General features: G+C 35.8%; 1 protein-coding gene across 2 annotated transcripts in view; it reads left to right on the plus strand.

The window, feature by feature from the left end:
• VWA8 (von Willebrand factor A domain containing 8) overlaps positions 1 to 25869 on the plus strand; it is a 631595-nt gene that overhangs the window by 286303 nt on the left and 319423 nt on the right. For both annotated transcript variants that reach the window (XM_077158362.1, XM_077158361.1), the window contains exon 20: positions 2301 to 2372. In XM_077158362.1, the coding sequence (XP_077014477.1) occupies positions 2301 to 2372 (72 nt within the window). The remainder of the gene's footprint in view (positions 1 to 2300; positions 2373 to 25869) is intronic.

A 25869-nucleotide genomic window follows, 5' to 3' on the forward strand; every position in this document is an offset into this window, starting at 1 on the left:
ACAAAGTAGAAAAATATTTGCAGCGTATATTCCATGCTATGCTGGTTTGAAAGGATGTATGTCCCCTAGAAAAGCCATGTTTTAATCCTAATCCCATTTTGTAAAGGCAACCATTTCTTCTAATCCCTATTCAGCATTGTATGTTTGAAATTGTAATTAGATCATTTCCCTGGAGATGTGATGTAATCGAGAGTGGTTGTTAAGCTGGATTAGGTAACGATATGTCTCTATCCATTCGGGTGGGTCTTGATTTGTTTCTGAAGTCCTATAAAAGAGGAAACATTTTGGAGAATTAGAGATTCAAACAGAACAGAGCCGAACGACATATAGCCACGAGAAGCAGAGTCCACCAGCCAGTGACCTGTGGAGATAAAGAAGGAAAATGCCTCCCGGGGAGCTTTATGAAACAGGAAGCCAGGAGAAGAAGCTAGCAGATGATGCTGTGTTCACCATGTGCCTTTCCAGATGAAAGAGAAACCGTGAACTTCATCGGCCTTTTTGAACCAAAGTATCTTTCCCTGGATGGATGCCTTTGATTGGACATTTCTGTAGACTTGTTTTAATTGGGACATTTTCTCAGGCTTAGAACTGTAAACTAGCAACTTATTAAATTCCCCTTTTTAAAAGCCATTCTATTTCTGGTGTATTGCATTCTGGCAGCTAGCAAACTAGAACACATGCATAGGATTAATTTTCTTGACATTATTTTTTTTAATTTACAGAATGGAAAGAAGAGGAACATGTGACTTTTTTTAACAAAGGGCAAAAAACATTAGGGAATTAATTTTAGGAATTGGAAATAAATCTAAAGATTTATTTTTATTTATTTATTTATCCATACTTTTTATTCATTTGTCCATACCCTGGATATAAGGAGCATCAGGCACAAGGTTTTTTCACAATCACACAGTCACATTGTAAACATTGTATCTTTATACAATTGTCTTCAAGAATTTACTCCACTGGGTGTGCTGATTGCTTTATACTTTGTAATAGAAAAGAATTGGAAATAGCCTAAATGTTATATGGGTTTAATTAAATAAATAATGGAATATTTTTAAAAAATACTATGTAGTTATTTAAAGCATGGTTTAGGAAAAAAGAGTAATGTTTCCTGTACGTGAAGAACAGATGTAAATGGTGTTTGGGAACTGGTGAGTTATAGCCTTAGATATTTAGATCCAATTTATATTCAGAATAAGTAAAATTTTTATTTATGATCTGGATAGAGAAGATTTCTCTAAGGGCAGAACTGTTCTTTCATATGATTAATTATTTTAAAGCTTTTAAAGTGCTGATGTTGGATTTGCTAGGAAATAAAAAAAATAGCAGATATGTGAATTGTTGTTATTTGATTATAAAATTATAAAGACAAAATAGCATAGAAATCATTTTACACTATACAATTTTACCATTATTCAAGTAATCTTGACCATTAGAAATAAGCAAAAAAAATTTTTAAAGTGTGCTTTTGAAGTTTATCCTTTAATGTGAATATTTAGAATTTTCAGTTACTAACAGTCATTACTGGTATATAATAAAAGGTTTAAACTGCCCTCCTCCGAAATTCAAAGGAAAAGAAATCCCTTTTGTCATTTTTTAAAAAGGAAGGAAATTTAGTAAGTTCATTACTTCTGAGGCCTCTGTTGATTTGATCCAGAAAACCAAGAGAAAGTAATGGGGATGTTAACTGTGCTGGGATTTAGGTCCACCCCACCCCCACCTCCCGCTACCCAGGATGATCCTTCTGGCCTATGTGCAAATGTCCTATTTTTTAAGCTACAGAAGTTTTCTCTGTGACTATTGTAAATAACTTTAATCTTGTTCTATTATATTGTGTTGAAATTTGAATAAAATGTGAAAGGTAAATAATATACTTTTAATACTAAAGCTATACACACCTTTGAAGAAGAACAAGTCAACATAAAATGTTCCATGGAAATCTCCAAATATTTGAGAAAGTCTTTGCATATTTATGTTAGCCAATGTTAAGATATTATATTAAATTATAAGCCAATCCTCCATAGATTAATAGCTGAAAAATATTCAAATTGATTTATAAAACTCTTTGAAATATTTGTCATAGGCTTAGTTTTTCTCAGGTGAACTATTTCAAGTTTCCAGTATCAGTGACCTATTGGTTATATAACTTAAAACCACAGCATTGATTTTTTAAATTAAATTGACTGTTGTCTGTCATAACAGATGTTTTATTTTCCTCAAAGCTGTCTTTATAGTTACTTTCTTATTTCACCTTAATTGTGTGAAACACAATTAACCTCTAGTTCTTTTTTCTTTAGCACATGATTGTGATGGAAGATATGCTCAAAGACTTCCTTCTTGGAGAACACTTACTATTGGTTGGCAACCAGGTGAGTAATAGCTGGAACCCAGATTAATGAATAAAATGATAGGAACACTTTAAAGGAATAAGTTTCTTCTCCCTATTGGAATACGTTTTTGGAAATGATTTTATGTTCCAATTAAATAACTGGTTTAATTAAAAGAAGAGGGTCTTCTACCTTCTAAACTTTAGAATTTGGGGTTTAAATCATCCCTCACACCCATTCAATCACCCATCAAGTCTTGTCCATTCTACCCTCTATGTCTACATTTTTTTCCCATGACTGTCACCCTAGCCCAGCTTACCAGCAGCTGGATCACAGCACTGGATATGTAACATAGCTCACCCCCCAACCTTACACCCACTCTGATCCACTCTCCACTCTGCAGCCAGAGGGATGCTTGTGAAACTAAAATCTGATTGCCTTTTTTTTTTGTCTTAAATTGGCTCTGCATCACCCCTAATATATAGTCTAAGTCTTGTGGCTTATAGTGTACTGTATGATCCAGCTGCATCTCTAGCTCTAATTGTAGCTTCCCTTTTTTCTCTCACTTTGTTAGCTTGTGCCTCCCTGACCCTTTCTTCGGTTTCTTATCTTCTCTCTGGTTCTTGGTGCATGTTCTTCCTTCTGCATGGAGAAATCCCTAGTCCTTTCCTACCTCCTTTCCCTAACTGCTGGAAGAGGGGCCTTCCCTTGTCTCTGGTCCAGTTAGGTTTTCCCTGTGAATACACCCCTCCATCTCTTTTCATCACACCCGTCTTTTTCTCTTGTAATTACTTACTGAATGCCTCTTCCCATCTTGTCTGTATGCTCCTTGAGGCCAGGAACTACACTTTTCTTGCTCATCTCTGTATTGTCACTTCCTAGCGCAGTACTAGCTACACAGTAGATGTCCAATTTATATTAATGGAGGGAATGATGGGCAGTTTATATTTAGAGGTTTCTGGTAATTTTCCTCAATTGAATTATCAGACCTATAGCAAGCAGCAACTGTGTTTCTTATGTTTTTGTTTTTTAATTGATCTTAAATTAAGGGTAAAAAGTTGTTAGATGGAGTTTGGTCTCCATCTTTTTTTTTTATATAACTTACAAAAACAATATATATTCAGTTCCTTTCAAACTGTTTTCAAAAGCTGATTTCTCTGTTTAGATCTGAACAACATTCTATGATTAGATATTATTTTTTTTGAGGAGACTGTCCTTTGCCCTTGAGTTGTCTTGGTGCCTTTGTTGAAAATCAATTGACTGTAAGTGTAAGGATTTCTACAGTCTTGTTTCTGCTCCAGTAATCCACCTATGTATCTTTACATCAGTACCACACTGTTGCTGCTTTTCTGAAAACAATCCAAAGTGTGTAGTCACTGGTTCACAGTGTCATCGCACAGCTGTGCATTTGTGTATACAATTCCATGATCAATTTTGAAACATTTTCATTACTCCAGAAAGTCAATAAAAATAAAAAAGATAACTTAAATCTTCCCATACTCTTATTTCCCCCAATATTTACTCATAGTATTTGTGTAGTACATTTGTGACTATTGATGAAAGACTACTAAAATATTACTGTTAATTATAGTCCATAGTCTTCAATAGTCCCTTTTTCCCATAAACTCCTCTATTATTAATTCCTTCTAATAGTACCATACATTTGTTCTAGTTCTTGAAAGAACTTTTTAATATTTGTATGTTCATCACAGGTATTATCCATCATAAGGTTCATTGTGTTATCCATTCCCATGTTTTAATTTTCAGCTTCCTTCTGGTGATATACATGACTTTAAATTTCCCCTTTCCACCACATTCACAGACCATTCAGCACTGTTAATTATTCTCACAATGTGCTACCATCACTTGTGTCCATTTCCTAACATTTTAAATTCAACTTAGTTAAACATTCTGCACATATTAAGCAACCAATCCCCATTCTTCAACCTCATTCTATTATCTGGTAACCTATATTCTATATTTTATGTCTATAAGTTTACATACTATAATTAGTTCATACCAGTGAGATCATACAATATTTGTCCTTTTGTGTCTCATTTTTTTCACTTAACATAATGTCCCCAAAGTTCTTACATGTTGTCACATACTTCAGGATTTCATTCCTTCTTTACTGCTGATTAATATTCCATTGTATGTATATACCACATTTTGTTTATCTACTCATTTGTTGAAGGGCACTGGACTGGGTGCCGATTTGAAAGTGTTGTATACCCCAACAAAGCCATGTCCTTTAGTCCTGATTCAGTACTGTAGGATGGAAACCCTTTTAATTAGATTGTCTCCATGCATATGCAGTGCTCCCAGTTGTGGTTGGGCCTTTTGATAAGATTATCTCCACAAAGATGTGGTGTGCCCAATTGTGGGTGTGACCTTTTGGTTGGATGGAAACGTGACTTCTCTCAATTAGGGCGAGTCTTGATTAATTCATTGAAGTCCTTTAAAAGAGGAGACATTTTAGAGAAAGCTCAGGGCTGATGCAGATGCTTGGCAAACTGTTGCTTCAGAGCTTACAGAGTTGACACGAGACCCAGATGCTTGGAGATGCAGGGTCCAGCAGACATTGCCGAATACCTTCCGATGAGATGCTAAGCAAGCCAGAACCCAGAGTTGTGTCCTGGAGTTGCTAAGTGAAGGCCCACAGACTCCAAGTAAGAAGTCCCCACAGGAAACAGAAGCTAAAAGCAGTGGAGCCCAGGCAGGAGTAAGGAACCCAGTTACCTTCCCAGCTGACAGGTAGGTATTGCAGATGGCATTGGCCTTTCTTGACCTCTTGCTGGTGCCTTAGTTTGTACAATTTCTTGGCACCAGAACTGTAAACTTGTACCTTATTAAATTCCCTTTTTAAAAGTCATTCCACTTCTGGCATATTGCATTCTTGCAGCTTAACAAACGAATACAGGTTGTTTATATCTTTTGGCAATTGTGAATAATGCTAACTGTGAATATCGGTGTGCAGATGTCTGTTCACATTCTTGTTTTCAGATCTTATGGGTATATCCTGAGTAGTGGGATTGCTATGTCATAAGGCAACTCTATACTTAGCTTCCTGAGGAACCACCAAAACATACTCCACAACAGTTGTACCATTTTACATTCCCACCAGCAGTGAATAAGTGTTCCAATTTCTGTATGTATACACCAACACTTGTAGTTTTCTGTTTTTTTAATAGCAGCCATTCTTAAATGTGTGAGATGAAATTTCATTGTGGTTTTGATTTGTATTTCCCTAATAGCTAGTGATGCTGAGCATCTTTTCAGGTGCTTTTTATCCAACTGTATTTCCTCTTTGGAAAAATATGTGTTCATGTCTGTGTTAGTTTGCAAGCTGCTGGAATGCAATATACCAGAACTAGGACAGCTTTTTAAAAAGTGAATTTAATAAGTTGCAAGTTTACAGTTCTAAGCCTATAAAATTGTCCAAACTAAGGCCTCTAGGGAAAGATACCTTAATTCAAGGAAAGTCAGTGTGTCAGGAACACCTCTGTCAGCCAGGTAGTCACGTGGCTGGCATCTGTTGGTCCTTTTCTCCTGGGCTCCGTTGCTTTCAGCCTCTGTTCCTGTGGAGGCTCCTCACTTTACTTATGCAGGGATGGCCTTCATCTGTTGGCTTCCCTTAGATCTCTCCAGGTTCTGGCTTGCTTAACATCCCATGGTGACATCTGCTGGACTCCAAGGATCTCCAAACATCCGTGTCTCAATTCTCCAAGTTTCGGCGTCTGAGTTAGCTCTGCTCTGAAGTTTCTCTCGGCTCTGTTGTTTCTGTCAGCTCTGAAGTTTAGTGTTTCTTCCTTTAAAGGATGCCAGTAAACTAATCAAGACTCACCTAGAATGGATAGAGTCACATGTCCATCTAATCAAGGTCACACCCACAATTGGGTGTGTCACATCACTGCAGAGAAAATCTAATTACGTTTCTAACATACAGTACTGTCTCAGAATTAAAAGAAACAGCTGCCTCCACAAGATTGAATCAGGATCAAAGCATTGCTTTTCTGGGATACATAATATTTTCAAACCGGCACAATGTCTTTTTGCCTTTTTTTTTTTTTTTTTTTTGTATGCTGTATAGCAGGGTCACATTTCATTCTTTTTCCGTGTGAATATCCCACTGTTGCAGCACCATTTATTGAATTTTTTTTTTTTTTTTTTTTTTTAAGGAAAGACAGAGAGAAGGAAGGAAGGATAGAAGGAAGGAAGGAAGGAAGAAAGGGAAACATTTTTAAACATTTTCTTGTTTTATTGTATTCTGTTTCTCCGTTTTTGTTACATGGGCTGGGGCCGGGAATCGAACCGAGGTCCTCCGGCACAGCAGGCAAGCACTTTGCCCGCTGAGCCACCGCGGCCCGCCATTTATTGAATTTTTGTTTGTTTATTTGTTTTGTTTGCTTTTTTGTTTTTGGGAAGTGCATGGACTGGGAATTGAACCTGGGTCTCCCATATGGCAGGCTAGAGTTCTACCACTGAACTACCCTCACATCCCTTTCTTGCCTAATTTTTGTTTGTGTTGTTTGTCTTTTTATTGTTGACTTGTAGGATTTCTTATAGAGTCAAAATATCAGACTCTTATTAGATGTGCTGCTTCCAAATATTATCTCCCATTGAGTCAGTTGCCTTTTCACCCTTTGACAAAATTATTTGAAGCGCTGAATTTTTGATGTTGAGGAGTTCCCATTTATCTGTTTTTCTTTTGTTGCTTGTCCTTTGGGTATAAAGTCTAAGAAACTGCCACCTATCACTGGAGATGTTTCTCAGTATTTTCTTCTAGGAGTTTTATGGTATTGGTTCTTATATTTAGGTCTTCGATCCATTCTGGGTCAATTTTTTAATAGGGTATGAGATAGGGATCCTCTTTCATTCTTTCTGTTATGGATGTCCAGTTTTCCCAACACCCTTTATGGAAGAGACTGTCCTGTCCCATTTGGGTGTGCCTGGGAGTCTTAAGAAAAATCAGTTGACCATTGATCTGAAGATCTATTTCTGAAGTCTCAATTTGATTCCATTTCTCAATATGTCTGTCTTTATGCCAGTGCCATGCTGTTTCGACCACTGTTGTTTTATAATATGCTTTAAAGTCAGGAAGTGTGATACCTCCCACTTTATTCTTCTTTTTCAAGATGTTTTTAGCTATTCAAGATCCCTAACCCTTCAAAAAATATTGGTAATTAGCTTTCCTACTTCTGCAAAATATTCTGTTGGAATTTTGATTGGGATTGCATTGAATCTGTAGATCAACTTGGGTGAAATTGACATCTTAACAACATTTAGCCTTCCAGTCCAAGAATTCAAATATCTTTCCATTTATTCAAGTCTTTGATTTCTTTTAGCAGTTTTTTTGTAGTTTTCTGTGTACAAGTCATTTACCTCTTTGCTTAGGTATATTCCCAGATATTGGATTCTTTTATTTGCTGTTATAAATGAAATTTTTTTCCTGATTACTCCTGATAACTCATTACCTCTGTATAGAAACCCCATTGATTTTTTTTATTGCACTAGATTTTATTTTATTTATTTGCTTACTTATTCGTAATGAAGAAAGGATGGAATCAGTAGAAGGTCCAGAGAAGGGTGAAGGTGAAGGGATTCAGAGGCTCAGAAGGAGTAGTGGGATATACTTGGCTGGATAATGGAGGGTGTGGCTGTCAGTTCATTTATTTTTGTCTCTCCCCCTGTCTTCCAGGCTCATCTCAAAGCTCTTGAATGTAGGTCTTGAACTTTAGACTGGAGACTGTCTCAGTGCTCAGTTGTCTGAGGCAGTAGTGGGCTTCAGTTGATGGAGAACTAATTTCTTTTTAAAGAAATTTAGTGAGTCCTGGGGCATGGAGTCCATCTTTTATGGTAGAATGGAGTCCTTATTTTGTCATTCTACTACTTATGAAGGATTGAATTTTTATCAAAATTTGAGAAAAATAGAAATATCAGGGAATCCTGAGGTTAGGGAATCCTAGGCCTAGTGCCTTGCAGAGATTGATTCTTATTTTTCCTCTTTCTCCACTCATTTGACTTCATTTTAATTAGTTTAAATTTAAAAATTTATACTTGATTCAGTATTGAAAACTGTTATATATAGTCAAATAATATATGTGACTATATGTGAACACGTTTTTTCTTTTTTTAACCAGTTTTTATTATGAAATATAACATATATACAAAAAAGCAATAAATTTCAAACTGCATTGTAACTAGTAGTAGTAGAACTGATTTCAGAGTTTGGTATGGGTTACTGTTCCACAACTTTTTTTTAGGTTTTACCTTTTGCTGCTCCAAGACACTGGAGACTAAAAGAAATATCATTATAATGATTCACCAGTCATACTCATTTGTTAAATTCTATTTTCTCTGTTATAACTCTTCCTTCTCCTTTGATCCATCTCCCAATCTTTAGGGGTATTTGGACTCTGCCACTTCTAATTCTTTAGGGTTAACAGGAATGATTTTGGTTGAAGTTTGGCAAAGCGTGGTAATTAGCACTAAAATGTGACTTATAGAAGTCACATTTAGTCCAGGGCCATTAATGTTATTTCTAGATTTTGAGATGCTGTGCTATAACATGTATAACCTGGTATCTCCTTGGAACTTTGGCTACCTGTGTGACACCTAAGATTCAGAGGTGGAGTTGTAAGATTCACTTCCGTAAGAGTCACTTCCAGAATAGCTTTACTATTCTGGAAGCTAAAGCTTCCGTAAGAGTCACTTCCAGAATAGCATCTCAGCTCTATTTTAACTCTCTTAGCCAATAATACCTTATTTTATTACATTTCTTTTCTGCCTTTTGGTCAGGAAGGCATTGTTGATTCCATGGTGCCAGGGCCAGGTTCATCCCTGGTAATCATGTCCCATGTTGCCAGGGAGACTTTCACCCCTGGATGTCATGTCCCATGTAGGGGAGAGGATAATGATTTTCCTTTCAGAGTTGGGCTTTGAGAGAGAGAGAGGCCACATCTGAGCAATGAAAGAGGTTTTCTGGAAATAACTCTTAGGCATAACTATAGGTAGGCTTAATTTCTCTGCTACAGAAATAAGCTTCACAAGAGCATGCCTCAAGATCAAGGGCTTGGCCTATTGATTTAGGAGGCCTTAATATTTGAGACAGTATCAGAGGTTTCCTCAGTGGTAAAGCTTAATAGTTCCATATTTTTTCTCCTGTTCCTCAAGGGACTTTGCCAATACTTTTTAATTAATTGCACAACATACTCTAGGCTGTATCTGGTTATTACCTTAAGCTAAACAGAAATATGAGCCCTCACTCCCATTGTGAACTTCATGTGTTTGGGTTATTTAAATAAGCTACCCTAACAGGTTAAGTTAGGTTATGTGCTACAGAAAATTTAAGTTTTGGACAAAATAAATCTTTCATTCTTTTGGTCTCATACAGTAGGTGAAGTTCGAAAATACAGACTATGTCATCTTTATCCCTGTATTCTGATTCACCTTAATCCCAATCCTATATGCTTTGTTTTTATCTCTAATTGAAGCCTGATCTCTTTTTTTGTTTCTTTAATGGTTATTGTATGTAACAATGATGACTATGAGAGCTGCACAACTCCACCTCTGAATCTTAGGTGTCACACAGTTAGCCAAAGTTCCAAGGAGATACCAGGTTATACATGTTATAGCACAGCATCTCAAAATCTAGAAATAACATTAATGGCCCTGGATTAAATGTGACTTCTATAAGAGTTTACAATCTAGGCCCCAATTCTTATTTTATAAAAGAGACCATACAATATTTGTTCCCTTGGTACTGGCTTATTTTGTACCACGTATGTCCCCAAGGTTCATTCACATCATTACCTGCCTCATAAACTTAATTCCTTTCCTTAGCTGCACTATATTCCATCATATATGTATACCACAGTTCACTATTGTACTTCTCAATCAGTTTATCCTTCAGCTGCCTCCATCCATTGTACATCATGTTTAATGTCCAAAGTCAACAATCCCTGTTTCACATTATCTTCACTCAGTTGTACAATCATCAACACTCTTATTTTTAGACAATTTTCTTTGCTCCAAAGAGAAAAATAACCGAAAAATACACCCTCACCAAATAGATAGTCCAAACCTTCCCTTAATTCTTGTCCTTCTCCTCCAGTTGTATATCCAAATATACCGTTGCTATAGTACTGTTGATGTCTTCCTGTTAAATGTAGATCACAGCATGTAATAGTAATTTTACCCCATACCCATCTATTATTGACTCTTTGTATAAATACCGTTGAGTTTTATATGATGATCTTGTATCCTGCCACTTTGCTGAACTCTTTTGTTAGCTCAAGTCACTTTGTTGTCATTTTTCAGGATTCTCTGAATATAGGATCATGTCATCTGCAAATAGTGACAATTTTACTTCTTTCATTCCAATTTGCTGTTAATTTCTTTTTCTTGCCTAATTGCTCTAGCTAGACCTTCTAGCACAATATTGAATAGCAGTGATAACAGTGGGCTTCCTTGTCTTGTTCCTGATCTTAGAGGGAAGGCTTTCCATCTCTCACCACTGAGTATGATGTTGCCTGTGGGTTTTTCATATATGCCCTTATCATGTTAAGGAAGTTTCCTTCAATTCCTACTTTTTGAAGTGTTTTTATCATGAAGGGATGCTGAATTTTGTCAAATACCTTTTCTGCATCAATCAAGATGATATACATGGTTTTTCCTTTTTGATTTGCTATATTATATGAATTGATTGTCTAGTTTGAGCCACCCTTGCATTCCTGGGGTAAAACCCACTTGGTCATGGTGTATAGTTCTTTTAATATGCTGTTTAATTCAATTTGAAAGTATTTTGCTGTGAATTTTTGCATCTATTTGATTGGAGAGCTTGATCTGAAGTTTTCATTTCTTGAGGTTCAGTTTAGATATTAGGATAATGTTGGCTTCATAGAATGAATTAGGTAATGTTCTCTCTTCAGTTTTTTGGAGGAGTTTGAGCAGGAATGGTGTTAAATTTTCTTGGAATTCTGGGTCAAAGAAGCCATCTGTTCATGGGCTTTTCTTCAGTGGTAGGTTTTTGATGACTAATCCAGTCTCTTATGAGTGGTTTGTTGAGGTTTCTATTTCTTCTCCAATCAGTGTATGTTGTTCGTATGTTTCTAGAAAGTTGTCCATTTCATCTGAGTTGTCTAATTTTTTGGCATTCAGTTGTTCATGTAACCACTAGTGATCTTTTTTATTTCTTCAGGTCCATAGTAATGCCCTCCCTTTTGTTTCTGATTTATTTACAGGTTTTCTCTTTTCATCTTTGTCAGCCTAGGTATGAGTTTATCAATTTTATTGATCTTCTCAAAGAACCAAGTTTTGGTTTTATTGATTTTGTGTATTGTTTTTTTGCTCTCCATCTCATTAATTTCTGCTCTAATCTTTGTTATTTCTTTCCTTTTGCTTGCTTTGATTTTAGTTTGCTATTCTTTCGCCAGCATCTCCAGTTGTTCAGTTAGGTCATTGGTTTTAGCTCTTGGTTAGACTTTTGACTGCTTCCATTCAGAATGCATGAGGAAGTACAAAGTCACTGCCCATGTTTCTTGGCAAATGCAGAGCAAGTGCCCTACAGAGATGTGCTCAGCAAAGAACTGGTGTGAAGCTTATATGTTTTCTCCCTGTGCTTTCTTCAGAGTCCTAATTGTCTAGTTGGTCTTTTCCTTGAATACACACTTTTACACAAATATGCAGTAACCCAGTTCTTTCTTCAGTAACTCTGAAAGTGTCCTGCTTCATTTACCAAAAGTATTTCAGTACCTTTCTTATTGTTATGTACCTTCTCACCTTCACCTCTATTTCCATTTTGTAAAACAAAGCAATAAAAACAGAAAAAGACAAGCAAGTGAAGGTGCAAGTGGTAGGCTGTAGACTACTGACATGACTCTCATGGCGTTGTATTACTGGTATTTTCTACTCAAATGCAGTGACAGCCTTCTGTGAAAATGCCTATTTTAATCACATGATTTATTTTCAAAAGGCGAACCACTGGAAGCAGTTGATCTGGCTCCTTTCTTTCTCTTGCTATAAAATTAAATAAGGGCGGGCCACAGTGGCTCAGCAGGCAGAGTTCTCACCTGCCATGCCAGAGACCCGGTTTTATTGCTGGTGCCTGCTCATGCAAAAAAAACAAAATGTTAACCACTCAACAGAAGCCATTTAGTGAGACTTTGGGGATTAAATATTGATACTTTTGTGATAGTGGATTGGTAAAAATCATATAATAAATTGTAATGAATGCTCAGAAATTAAACTGCCTGTGTCTAAATACAGTCTACCCAGCCTTCTGTTTGCAAGCTGAAACTAGTCAAAATTTATGAAAAAAACTTTTCAGTGTTAAAATTCAGAAATGCTTTGGCAGATTGCTATCTTACCAGTGACAACTTTTACAATGATGAAATTAAAGGGAATGGCTGCTGATTTTGAGGTATCTAAACATTTATTGTTTTTATTAAACACAGTCCCCCTCTCCCTCCCAGGTATTACTTTTTCTAGGAATCTGTGATATTAGATAAGATTTTGCATTGACTGAAAGCTTATAAATGGTCCCATAATTCCCTCTTATAGCAAAATAAAGTAGCCCGCATTTTATTTTGGTGAAATAAAAATGAATTTTTTATCGTTTCTATTTTCTGCACAGCATGTAGACTTTCCAGTAAGTGATCAGAATTGCTGCCTTTCGGCCAAAAGGGGCAGAGTGCTTGAGGGTCACTCTATATCATGCTGTAAATTGTGGAGTCATACTAGTATGCTGTAACATTCGTTATTTTCTACCTGACTTACATAAAACATTATATATATCTTTCTTGCAATTAGAAGTTCCATGCTTTTTTTTTTTTAAATTGTAGCTTGACTCTTTTAGCTTTAGTACGAGACAAAAGGAGAAATGACTATTTAAATTCTACACAGTAATGTTTTTCTGCCCCAGTTCTACTCAAGAATAAGCTTCCTGCTTTCCCTCCTTCCCATACCTACTGTTCTTTTGACTTGTAGGGCCATATTCCATTTGATATACAAAATATTTACTGTGAAAATTTTGGCTTATAGAGTCAACCTATAGGTACATCATTTCTTTTTGTTTAACAAAGTCTCTAAGAATATATCAGTGTTTTTTGTATAAGAATATAGGAGTTTTGGAAGGCATATGAATTTTGTCAGCTATTTGAAAGAAACGAATATCATTAGGTAATGATTATGAGTTGGGCATCCGACCTCCAAAGCCCATCCATGCTTTTTTACCATACCATACTAGTTCTTGTTGTAACAGTAGTAGTGTAGCAGTAGTAGTAGTAGCAGACATATATTACAAATTTTGTTGAATGCTTATATTAGGCCAGGGATTGTGTTTCATATACAGAATTCAGAACATTTTGAAAATTTCTATTTTGAAAAATATATATTTTTTGTTTGCATGGGCAGGCACTGGGAATTGAACCTGGGTGTCTGGTATGGCAGGCGAGAATTCTGTAAAATATTTTTTATATATGCTATAACAAGTAGACAATATAATGAACTTAATCCAGTTTAAGCAATTTACTCATCACCCCATTTAAACAATTCTCAACATTTTGTCTATCTTGTTTCATCTATTCCCTCAATACTCTTTGAAAAACATTTTTGTGCATATAGTATCATTTAAAAATAGATACCTCAGTATCTACCTCTAAATAAATAAATCTAGTATTACATCTAACAAATTAACAGTAATCCCTTAATATTATCTGATAACCTTGTCTGTCTTCAGTTTTCCCTAATTATCTCAAAAATGTCATTTTACATTTAGTTTGTTCTTGTTAGAATCCACACAACACACAGTCATTATGTTTAGTTGGTGTGCCTCCCAGGTCTCTTTGAAAATGTACAAATATACACCCCTATTATTTTTATCCCAAGATATATCAATCCATTTTCATGAATTTAAGCATTTTATTTAGAATCATACCAATTTAATGAATTCCCATTAAGGACATTTTTTTCTAGAGTAAATGTCATTAAGCAATTTAATTCCTTGTTTAATTTACACATTGAAATTAAATCACATCCATTTTTTTCAGGCTAGAAATAACTGCTTTCTTTTCTGAGTTTTAATAACATTTAATTTTGACATCTTTTTTTCTTTTTGGCATGGGCAGGCACTGGGAATCAAACCTGGGTCTCCGGCATGGGATTTTGACATCTTTTATGCACTTAGGAAAATCAGTAAATGTTTACTTAGTACTACTAAGCATGACTCTATACTACATTGTTATTATATAAATCTTTGTACCTCATCCCGTCTATTAATTATAAACTTGTTGAGATTAGCAACTTAGTTTTACTTGTGGTATGAAGTCAGTAAATGTTTGTTGGATTATTTAATATTGTGATACTGTGAATATTTTTATTACCAAAATTAAAGAGTATGTGAATTTTGCTAATTAGTAATTTGAAATGAATCCTGAAAGATTACTACTGTGCACCATCAGAAATGTACCATGTTGCTATGCCAGCATAACTGTCTGTATCTCTAGAGGCACTGAATAATTTGTCCAGAAATTTTCTTGCCTGTGTCCCCAGCTGGTAGTGACAGCAGGGAATTTGATCACTAAGTGTGCCTTGCTTCTAGTAGCACCAGCAGTCTGAGAGTCCCAAGCTGTGAAATACTTGTTTTTAATCACATATTCATCTTTATTTTATATTATTTTTTGTTCCTGAGTTATCAAATTCTTTGCTAATTGTTTTGGTTTGCTAAATCTGCCAGAATGCAATATACCAGAAATGGATTGTCTTTTACAAAGGGAATTTAAGTTACACATTACAATTCTAAGGCATGGAAATGTCCAAATTAAAACATCAAGAAGATCTTCACTGCAGAAAGGCCAATTATGTCCAGGTTTTTCTGTCACATGGAAAGACACATGGCAATGTCTGCTGGCCTTTCTCTCCTGGGTTAGTTTCAAAAATGACTGTCTGGCTTCTGCTGAGGTATTTGTTTTCTTTCTTTCAAGCACCTGTGCTTTTCTACAAAACGTCTCTCTCTTAAAGAACTCCACTAAGCGGATTAAGACCCATCTTAAATGGGCAGGGTCACATCCCCATGGAAAAACCTAATCAAGAGGGCCCACCCAGCAATAGGTCTGCCCCTGTGGGACTGAATTTAAAGAATGTGGCTTTTCTGGAATTCATAACAGTTTCAAAGAAGCACGCTAGTAAAAGTGCCCAGTTACAGTCTAGAAATTCTTCACCATTCTGCCACATTTTTCTCTGCCAATTTAGTTTGTCCATTCATTGGTTATATTACAATAAATTCTTATATTACAGTAAATTAGTTTTAGAGACCAGCTAGTCTAACCCTGCTGTATTCAAATGAGCAAATAAAGCTCAAAGAATGGTAGAAACCTCCATCTGCAAAGGGATTAAACAGGGATCGAGTTCAGTCTCTTAACTCCTAGTCTAGTAGGAGAATTTCAGGCATCTTTAGCAAAAAATTGGAAGGTTTAGCATTTGACAGAAATTTTTAAGTTTTAAATAAGTAAAAAGAAGAAATGCAATTCATTTCCCCTGATTTACTGCAGTATCAATTTCTTTTGTTATTTTGACCACAGTGGTACGTGTTAATTGCATTCATAGCGGCTTTTCTACAAGGAAATTAGGACACTCTACAAACATCTCTACATATTATATAAACTGAGCCAGTTCTGTGAAAGTTATTAAAGAATTGGGGAACTAGAAGGAGGCCTAAAGTAAAGATATTTCAGAGCAAGAGGAAAGCTGAAGACTGGCAGTGACAAGCACTGACTTAGAGTTTATTTTAAAAATTGCTACAGAAGAAAAAATCCTGCTAAACTTCCTCATCAGTTCTCCCTCTTGACCCTTAGTTCCCCCCAGATGTGGGTTTTAGGAGATTTTATAACATTGGAGTGAATGATCTTTTGATTCCATGACATTAGGATGCAAAGTCGCAAGCCAATTAGTTCAGGGAGTTATGCAACATGGTGAAATAGCAAATGCAACCCTATCTACTGAGTCTGAATGGATTTGATTCAACGTTCCACTGTGCACAAGCTTCTTTTTTTTTTTTTTTTTTGCGTGTGCAGGTGCTGGAAATCAAACCTGTGTCTCCCGCATAGCAGATGAGAATTCTACCACTGACCTACCCTTGTACCACCTGTGCACAAAGTTCTTAACTTCTTAGAACTTCAGTTTGTTGTTCTCCAAAACATAGGCGTTACCTCCCACTCACCTGGCTGGTGCAAGGGTTAAAATGATCATGCTCCAGAAGGGTTTGTAGGCATACAAGATAGGGCTCCACAGTGAAAGCCTCAGAGATGCAGAGACATTTCATGAGAACACTGAGGGGTGAATGGAGGATGATGCATGGCTAGAGAAGGATGGGCTGTTCTAGTTAGAACAAGTAACTGAGCAAGGATGTGGAAGCTCAAAGTTAAGAAATTGTTCTAGAGACAGCTGGCTGTCAGGAACGTGTTTGAATGAGACTTGAGGAGAGCCGACATAGCAAGCTTGGGAATTTATCTACTGCTGCAGAAATCCTTTGAGGTCTAGTGCTGATCCTTCAACAGTTAATTCTAGGGCCATTAATCTTACCCCAAATTCCATTCCTAATCTAATTTTGTCTCTACCTGCTCTCCATTCCTCTTTAGCTTTCTTTCTTCTACTCTATTCCTTGAGGTTCTTCTCCCCTTTAACTGAATATTCTTTACATTCTTGTTGTCTAGAAACACAAGACCAGAAGACTTTTTTCTTTAAAGGATTTTTACCACTAATAATTCTGAAGAAACAGAGTAACTAAAATAATAAACCTGTAGAACTTATAAAAGCCCCAGAATTCATCAAAGTTCTTAAAGTGAAGGATCCTAATCTTTTCTCAATTAGAAACATATTTAATTCCTGTCCTTGGTATGACTCTTGGTTGGGGAGCTAAGCATATTTCTTACTTCACCTAACCCAGTAGTAAAGGGCCTTCTATCTCCTACCTAGGAAGATCTTTTCCAGTATACTGTCATAAAGAACACAATGAGACAGAACAGTAATCATAACCGTGCCTTTCTCATAAGATTACTTTTATTTTTGAGCATCTCTCATTCTACAGGTTCTTTCTCCCCTTTTTTGTTTTGCTCACTAAAAAGTATCCTAAATAAGAGTTAATAATAATGTGAAAGAACTGCTACTTTATTTTGTGTTAATCTTCGCTAACGGATACAAGTTGTATGTATAGAATAATGACTAGTAAATAAAGATAAATATGCATGGGATCAAAACCAGAATGTAGCAGATTTTCTTTCGGCATATGCATGTTGGGTAATGTTTGTTTTCTAAATTTTCCAATGAGAAAAATGAGTATGTGTAACTTTTATAATGAAATTAAGACACTATTTATGTATTTATTCAATTAAAATAATCCTGAGGATTTTCTGTTCTAGAAAAAAATTATTGGAAAGAACAAAATGTTATAACTGTTTAATGTTGCTCAGGATATTTACAGAAATTCCTTCTTAGATTAAGCTTTTAGCATTTCCTTGAAGGAGCTATCAGAGCTTTTAAAATGAAGTAGGAAGTGACCTATTGAGATCTCTGTTTTAGAAAAATAAGTACACTAATTGTGGATTGGCCTGCTGTGAGACTGGAGGTAAGAAAACAAATAGGATCCTTTCCAGGAATCTGGGGAAGAGATGATGAGTTGCCCTTGAGTAGTGACAGTTGAATTACAGAGGAAGGAGCAGATATGGGAAGCAGGCACTTAAAAATAAGCATGTCCAAAATTAAACTGCCTTTCAAAAAATAAAAACTAAACTTTCCTCCCCCAACTAGCAAAGTCGTCATTCTTCCACTATTTCTAATCTCAGTAAATGTCTCCACCCTTCAACCCACTGCTCAAGGTTGAAACTTTGATATATCTGTCTGTCTTGTCCCAAATAACCAATCAATCATGAAGTCCTATTCTTTTTCCTAATTATCTCATAAATCCATCCGCTTATCTCTACCCCTTAGATTGGGTCACTGTCATTCTTTTGCAAATGGCTATCTCATTTCAGCACCATGTATTGAAGAAATTATTCCTGCCCCATTGAGTTTACTTGGCACCCTTGTCAAAAGTCAATTGGACATGGATGTCAAGGTTTCTTTCTGAACTTTCAGTTAGGTTCCATTGTTCTATATGTATCTCTTTGTGCCAGTATCATGTTGTTTTGATTACTCTAGCTTTGTAATGAGTTTTTATATTGCCAAGTGTGGGACTTCCAAATTCATTTTTTTGTGTTTTTTTTTTTTGAGATGTTTTTGGATTTTGGGCATCTTACCTTTTCATATAAATTTGGTGATTGACTTACCCATTTCTGCTCAGAAGGCTGTCAGAATTTTGTTTGGGATTATACTGAATCTGTAAATCACTTTGGATAGAATTGACATCTTAACAATATTTAGTCTTCCAATCTTTGAACACAGAATATCCTTCCATCCTTCCAGTCTGTTTCTGTTTTCTTCCAGCAATGTTTTTTAGTTTTCCGTGTACAAGTCCTTTATATCCTTGCTTGAGTTTATTCCTAGATATTTTATTCTTTAATTGCTATTGTAAATGGATTTTTCCTCTTGGTTTCCTCTTCAGATTGTTAATTACTTGGCGTTTTAGTTTCCTATGTTGCTCATGACAGATGGCATGAAATGGTTTGACTTAAACAATGGTAATTTATTAGTTTACAAGCTTTACAGTTTTGAGACCGGGAAAATGTTCAAATCAAGACATCATCAAAAAATCCTACTCACAATGGATTTATACCCACAGAAATGGATTAGCTTTAAGAACATGCTCTTCTAGGGTACATATAGCTTCATACCACCACAGTAGTATATAAGAATATTACTGATTTTTGTATGTTGCTCTTGTACCCTGCCAGTTAGCTCATTTGTTTATTAACTCTGGGAGTTTTGTTGTGGAATTTCAGGATTCTCCATATATTACATCATGTCATCAGCAAGTAGGGAAAAGTTTTACTTCTTTGTTTCCAATTTGGAAGTTTTTAATTTCTTTTTCTTGCCCAGTTGTTCTGGATAGAACTTTCAGTACGATGTTGAATAACAGTGGTAACAGTGGGTATCTCTCTCTTGTTCCTGATCTTAGAAGGAATATTTTCAGTCTTTCACCATTGAATATGATGTTAACTGTAGATTTTCTTATATACCCTTTTTCATGTTAAGGGATGTGATGATTTGAAGTTATATGTACCAGAGAAAAGATCATGTGTTTTTTAAATCCATTCCTGTGGATATAGACCTACTGTGGGTGGGACTTTTTGATTAGGTCATTTAGGAGTACCCCAGGGTGAGCCTTAAACCTCTTAGTGGAGTCCCTATTAAGAGAAAGAGAAGATACAGAAAAGAAACCTGAGAGAAGCTAAGAAAAACAGAAGCTGAACTCAGAAAGGAAGCCACTGAAGGCAGAAGCTGGAAACAAGGAAATCCGGGAGAGAATGGAGGGACCAACAGACATCACTATGTGCCTGGCTTTGTGACAGAGGAACCCCAGATTGCTAGCAGCCTTTTTTCAGGGAGGAGATATCATCCTGTTGATGCCTTAATTTCGAAATTTTTCATGGCTTCAGAACTGTAAACTTCTAAGATAATAAATCCCTCTTATAAATTAATAAATTGTAAAAGCCAACCCATTTCTGGTATGTTGCATTTTGACAGCTTTAGCAAACCAAAGCAGAGTCTCTTTTTCTTCCTAGTTTTGTAAGTATTTTTATCAAGAAGGGGTACTGAAAATGCCTTTTCTCTGTCAATTGAGATAAGCATGTATTTTTTAACTCTTTCATTCTATTAAGGTGGCATATTATTTTATTTTCTTATGTTGAACTATCCTTGCATATCTGCAATAAATATCACTTGATAGTGGTATATAATTGTTTTAATCTGGTGTTGGATTTAATCTGCTAATATAATGTTGAGGATTTTTGCATCTACATTTATAAGGGATATTGGTCTGTAATTTTCTTATGTTATCTTTATCTGGCTTTTGTATAAGGGTGTTGTTGGCCTTAGAATGATTTAGGAAGTTTTCCCTCTTCTTCAATTTTTTGGGAGAGTTTGAGCATGATTGATGTTAATTTTTCTTGGAATATTTGATAAAATTCACCAGTGAAGCCACCTGGTTGGGTTTTTTTGTTTGTTTGTTAGGAGGTTTTTGATTAATTCAGTCTCTTTATGTTTTATTAATCTGCTGAGGTCTTCTGTTTCTTCTTGAGTCAGTTAAGGTAGTTTGTATGTTTCTAGGAATTTGCCCATTTCATCCAAGTTATCTAATTTGTTGGCACACAGTTGTTCATAGTATTATCTTATAATATGCTTTCTGTGGGGTTTGCAGTAATGTTCCCTCTTTCATTTCTGATTTTAGTTATTTGTGTCCTCTCTCTTTCTCTTTGCCTGTCTATAAAAGTCAGGTTTGTCAATTTTTATGATTTAATCAAAAACCAACTTTTGGTTTCGTTGATTCTCTCTATTGATATTTGTATTCGCTCTATCATTTAACACCACTGTAATCTCTGTTATTTCTCTCCCTCTGCTCACTTTAGATTTAGTTTGTACTTCTTTTTATAGATCCTCCAGTTGTGAGGTTAGTGCTCTGATTTATTTCTTCCTCTTTAATGTAAGCATTTAAAGCTATAAATTTCCCTCTCAGCACTGCACTTGCTGCATCCCACAAATCTTGGTATTTTGTGCTTTCATTTTCATGTGCATATGACAGTTCCCAATTTCCTTTGCGATTTCTTCCATGACTCATTGGTACTTTGAGTGTGTTAATTCCCACATATTGGTGAATTTTCAGTTTCTCCTTTTATTGATTTCCAGCTTCATTTCATTGGGTTGGAGCAAATACATTGTCTGATTTCAGTGTTTTTTAATTTCTCGAGACTTGCTTTGTACGTAACATATGTCTGTCCTGAGCAGTGATCCCTGTGCACTTGAGAAGAATGTATAATCTGCTGCTCCTGGGTGCAATGTTCTATATATAGACATAGATTAGATCTAGTCAGTTTATACTGTTGTTCAGGTTTTCTATTTGTTAATTAATTTTCTGTCTAGATATCCATTATTGAAAGTGGTGTAGTAAAGTCTCCTAATGTTAATGTAGAGCTGGCTCTTTCTTCAAATCTGTCAGTATTTGCTTCATATATTCTGGGGTTTTGTCATTAGATGCGTAAATATTTATAATTGTTGTCTTTTTGTTGAATTAACCCTTTTATCAATATATACAGTGATCTTTTTGTCCCTCATAACAGTTTTTGATTTGACATCTATTTATTTATTTTTATTTAATTTTTAATTGATATATATTATATTCACATATCATTTAATCATCCAAAGTGTACAATCAAAGGTTTTTTCGTTTGTTTTTTAAACATTCTTTACTGTGAAATATAACGTGTGTAATACACACACACACACACACATATATAAAAGCAATAAATTTCAAAGTATATTTTAACAAGGAGATTTAGAACAAATGTTAAAGTATGGCATGAGTTACAATTCCACCATTTCAGATGTTTCCTTCTAGCTGCTCTAGGACACTAGAGACCAAAAAGAAATATCAGTATAATGATTCAGTACTCATACTCATTTGTTAAATCCTATCTTCTCTGACAGAACTCCCTCTCCTTTGATCTTTCTCCCACTCACTAGGAACATTTGGGCAATAATCATTTTAACTTCTTCATTTTGAAAAGGGTGTCGACATTATGGGGTGGGTGGATACCACTGGTTGATGCTCTTAGAGAGACTGGTAACTCTGGCCTAGGAACCATTTGGAGGTTATAGCTTTCTGAAAAATAAATTAGTGTATGAGACTTTTATAGAGTCTCAGGTAGAGCCCTGGGTGTTCTGTAGTTTTACAGGAATATTTTTGGTTGGGGCTTGGCATACCATGGCAATTAGCAGTATCTGGCTGAAACTTGCATTAGAGTAATCTCCAGAATAGCTTCTCAACTCTGTTTGAAATCTCATAGCCACTGATGCCTCACTTTGTTACATTCCTTTTCCCCCTTTTGTTCAAGTACTCATTACTGACCCCAACAGTGCCAGGGCCAGGCCTATTCTTGGGAGTCATGTCCCACATTGTCAGGGAGACTTACATCCCTGGATGTCATGTGCCACATAGTGGGGAAGATAATGATTTTACTTTCAGGGTTGGGTTGAAAGAGAAAGAGAGGCCACATCTGAGTATCAAAAGAGGTTCTCTGAAAGTAACTCTTAGGCATTGTTATAGGTCGGCTTAGCTTCTCCATTATAGGCATAAAATCATAAGTGCAAGCCTCAAGATCGAGGACATGGCCTATTAACTTGGGAGTTAATGTTTGAGAGAGTATCAGGGATTTCCCAGGTGGGGAATTCTAACAGTTCCATATTTTTTCTTCAGTCCTCAGGGGCATTTCCAATACTTCTTACTTAGCTGCCCAGATACTCTGGAATGTATCTGGGTATTACATTAAGCTATACAGAATTGCAAGATCTTGTTCCCAATTCTAGTCGCTATGTGTTCAGGTTGTTTAATTGAACTGGCTAGATAGGTTAAGTTGGATTGTGTGCTATAGTTTCTTTACTGGAAAAAATAAACCTCTCTTCCTTTGGTATCATAACAAGTTACATCTCCTGCCCCCCACTTTTTTTTATTGTGAAATATAACACATATACAAAAAAGCAATAAATTTCCAAGTACATTTTAACAAGTAGTTATGGAAAAAATTTTAAAGTTTGGTATGTGTTACACTTCCATGATTTTTTCATTTTTTCTTCTAGCTGCTCTAAGACCAGAAGACATATCAATATAATGATTCAGCAGTCATCCTCATTTGTTAAATCCCACCTTCTCTGTTATACTCCTCCTTCTCTTTAAATAACATATGTACATAAAAGCAATAAATTTCAAAGTACATCACAACAATTAGTTGTGGAATAGGTTTCAGAGTTTGGTATGGGTTACAATCCCACAACTTTAGGTTTTTATTTCTAGTTTCTCTAAGGAACTGGAGGCTAAAAGAAATATCAGTATAATAACTCAGCACTTATACTGCTTTATTAAATACTGTATAACTCCACCATTACCTTTGATCTTTCTATCCTACTCTTCAGGGATATTTGGGCTATGCCTATTCTAACTTTTTCATGTTGGAAAGGGCTGTCAGTAATATGGGCTAGGGGGATGGAACTATTTGTTGTTCTGGAAGGGCTGGCCCCTCTGCATGTCAGGACTTATCTTGTCCAGGGACCCATCTGGAGGTTTTAGGTTTTGGAAAGTTACCCTAGTGCATGGAACCTTTGTAGAATCTTATCTAATACTCTAGATGTTCTTTAGGATTGGCAGGAATGGTTTTGGGTGGGATTTGGCAAGTTATGATAGGTAGCAATGTCTAATTGATGCATAAGTAAGAGTGACCTTCAACTCTATTTGAATTCTCTCAGCCACTGATACTTTGTTAAACTTCTTTTCCCCCTTTTTGTCAAGATGGCGTTGTTGAGCCCATGGTACCAGGGCCAGGCTTGTCCCTGGGAGTCATCTCCCATGCCTCCAGGAAGACTTTCATCCCTGGGTGTCATGTCCCACATAGGTGGGAGGGCACTGTTTTCACTTGTAGAGTTGGGTTGAGAAAGAGAGAGGCCATATTTGAGCAACAAAAGAGGTCCTCTGGAAGTGACTCTTAGGCATACCTATAGGTAGGCTAAGCTTCTCTGCTTCATACATAAGATTTACAAGAGCAAGCCTCTAATGAAAGGCTTGGTCTATTGGTTTGGGTGTCCCTAATGTTTGGCACAGTATTTCCCTGGTGGTAAAGTTTAATAGTGCCATACTTTTTTCCCCATTCCTCAAGGAACTTTGCCAATACTTTTTGATTATCTGCTTAATATACTGTGGGATGTATCCAGGCATTATATTAAGCTCTACAGGATTAAAGGCCCTCATTCTTCTTCTGGTCTCCCTGTATTGGATTGTTTAAATGATTTATCCAGACAGGTTGAGTTAGATTATGTGCTACAGAAAATTTAGGTTCTGAAATCAATGGGATTTAATATCTATTTTATCTGATATTGGTATGGCTACCCACAATCTCTTGTGATTGCTATTTGCATGGTATATAATTTTTTCTGTCCTTTCTCTTTCAATCTACTTGTGTCTTTGAATTTAAGTATGTCTCTTATAAACACATATATTTGCTTTTTTTTTTATCCATTCTGCCAATCTCTACTTTTGATGAGTCCCTTCTCCTTACTTTCTCTCTATATTTTATACATTTTTTTTGATTGCCATCAGGTTTAGTTTTTTTTTTTTTTTTTTTGCATGGGCAGGCACCAGGAATCGAACCCAGGTCTCCGGCATGGCAGGTGAGAACTCTGCCTGCTGAGCCACCGTGGCCTGCTGTAAATTTAGCATCATGCATCTATAATGATCATGTTTGATTTGATACCAACTTAACTTCAGTAGCATACATAAACAATGTTCCTATACTCTTCTGCCCCCTCACCTTTTTGTTTTACTTTTTATGAACTTTATTTTTATACACATTATATCCACAACCATACATTTATCTGTACTTTTTAGGCATTTGCATTTTAGGCCCTGTATGAAATAAGAAGTGGAGTTACATACCAAAAAATAGAGTACAGAGCTAGTGGCAGTTACAATTACCCATAGGGGTACCTTTATCAAAAATTTTTTTTCTTTAATTCCTTTGATTTGCTGTCTAGTGTCCTTTCCTTTCAGTTTGAAGGACTCTGTTTAGCAATGCTTGTAAAGCAGGTCTATTGGTGTTGAATTCCCTCAGCTTTTGTTTGTTTGGGAGTGTCTTTATCTCACCCTCCTTTTTGAAAGACAGTCTTACTGAATATAAAATTCTTCATAGGCGGTGATTTTCTTTTAACATGTTAAATATTCATCCCACTGCCTTTTTTGTCACCATGATTTCTGTTGAGAAATCAGCATTTCATCTTCTTGGGTCTCCCATTTCTCTTGCTAGTTTCAAAAGTCACTCTCTGTTCTCTGTATTTGACAGTTTGAGTACCATATATGTGGGTTTTGTTCTCTTCAAATTTTTCTTATTGAAGTTTGTTGAGCTTCTTGAATATGTGTATTCATATCTTTCATTAATTTGGGAAGGTTTCCTGCCATTATTTCTTTGAATATTTCTTCTGTCCCTTTTTCTCTCTTCTGTCTTCTGGATTTCCCTAATGCATGTATTTGTACACTTCATGGTGTCTCACAGGTCTCTCTGGCTCTGTTCTTTTTTTTTTTTTTTTTTCCGTTCCTCAGCCAAAATCATTTCAATTGTATTTACTTTGGTTTCACTGTTTATTTCTTCTGGCAGCTCCAATTTATGGTTGAAACACTCTGGGTAATTTTTCATTTTAGTTATTGTGATCTTAAACGTCTTTATTTCTATCAGATTCCTTTTTAAAACTTTTGTCTTTTACTGAGGTTCTCATATTGTTCAGTCATCATTTTCCTGATATCTTTTAGTTCTTACTTCATGTTTTCTTTTATCTTCCTGAACATGTTGAAGAT

The sequence above is a fragment of the Tamandua tetradactyla genome, chromosome 4 (genome assembly GCF_023851605.1).
Source record: "Tamandua tetradactyla isolate mTamTet1 chromosome 4, mTamTet1.pri, whole genome shotgun sequence".
NCBI lineage: Eukaryota > Metazoa > Chordata > Mammalia > Pilosa > Myrmecophagidae > Tamandua > Tamandua tetradactyla.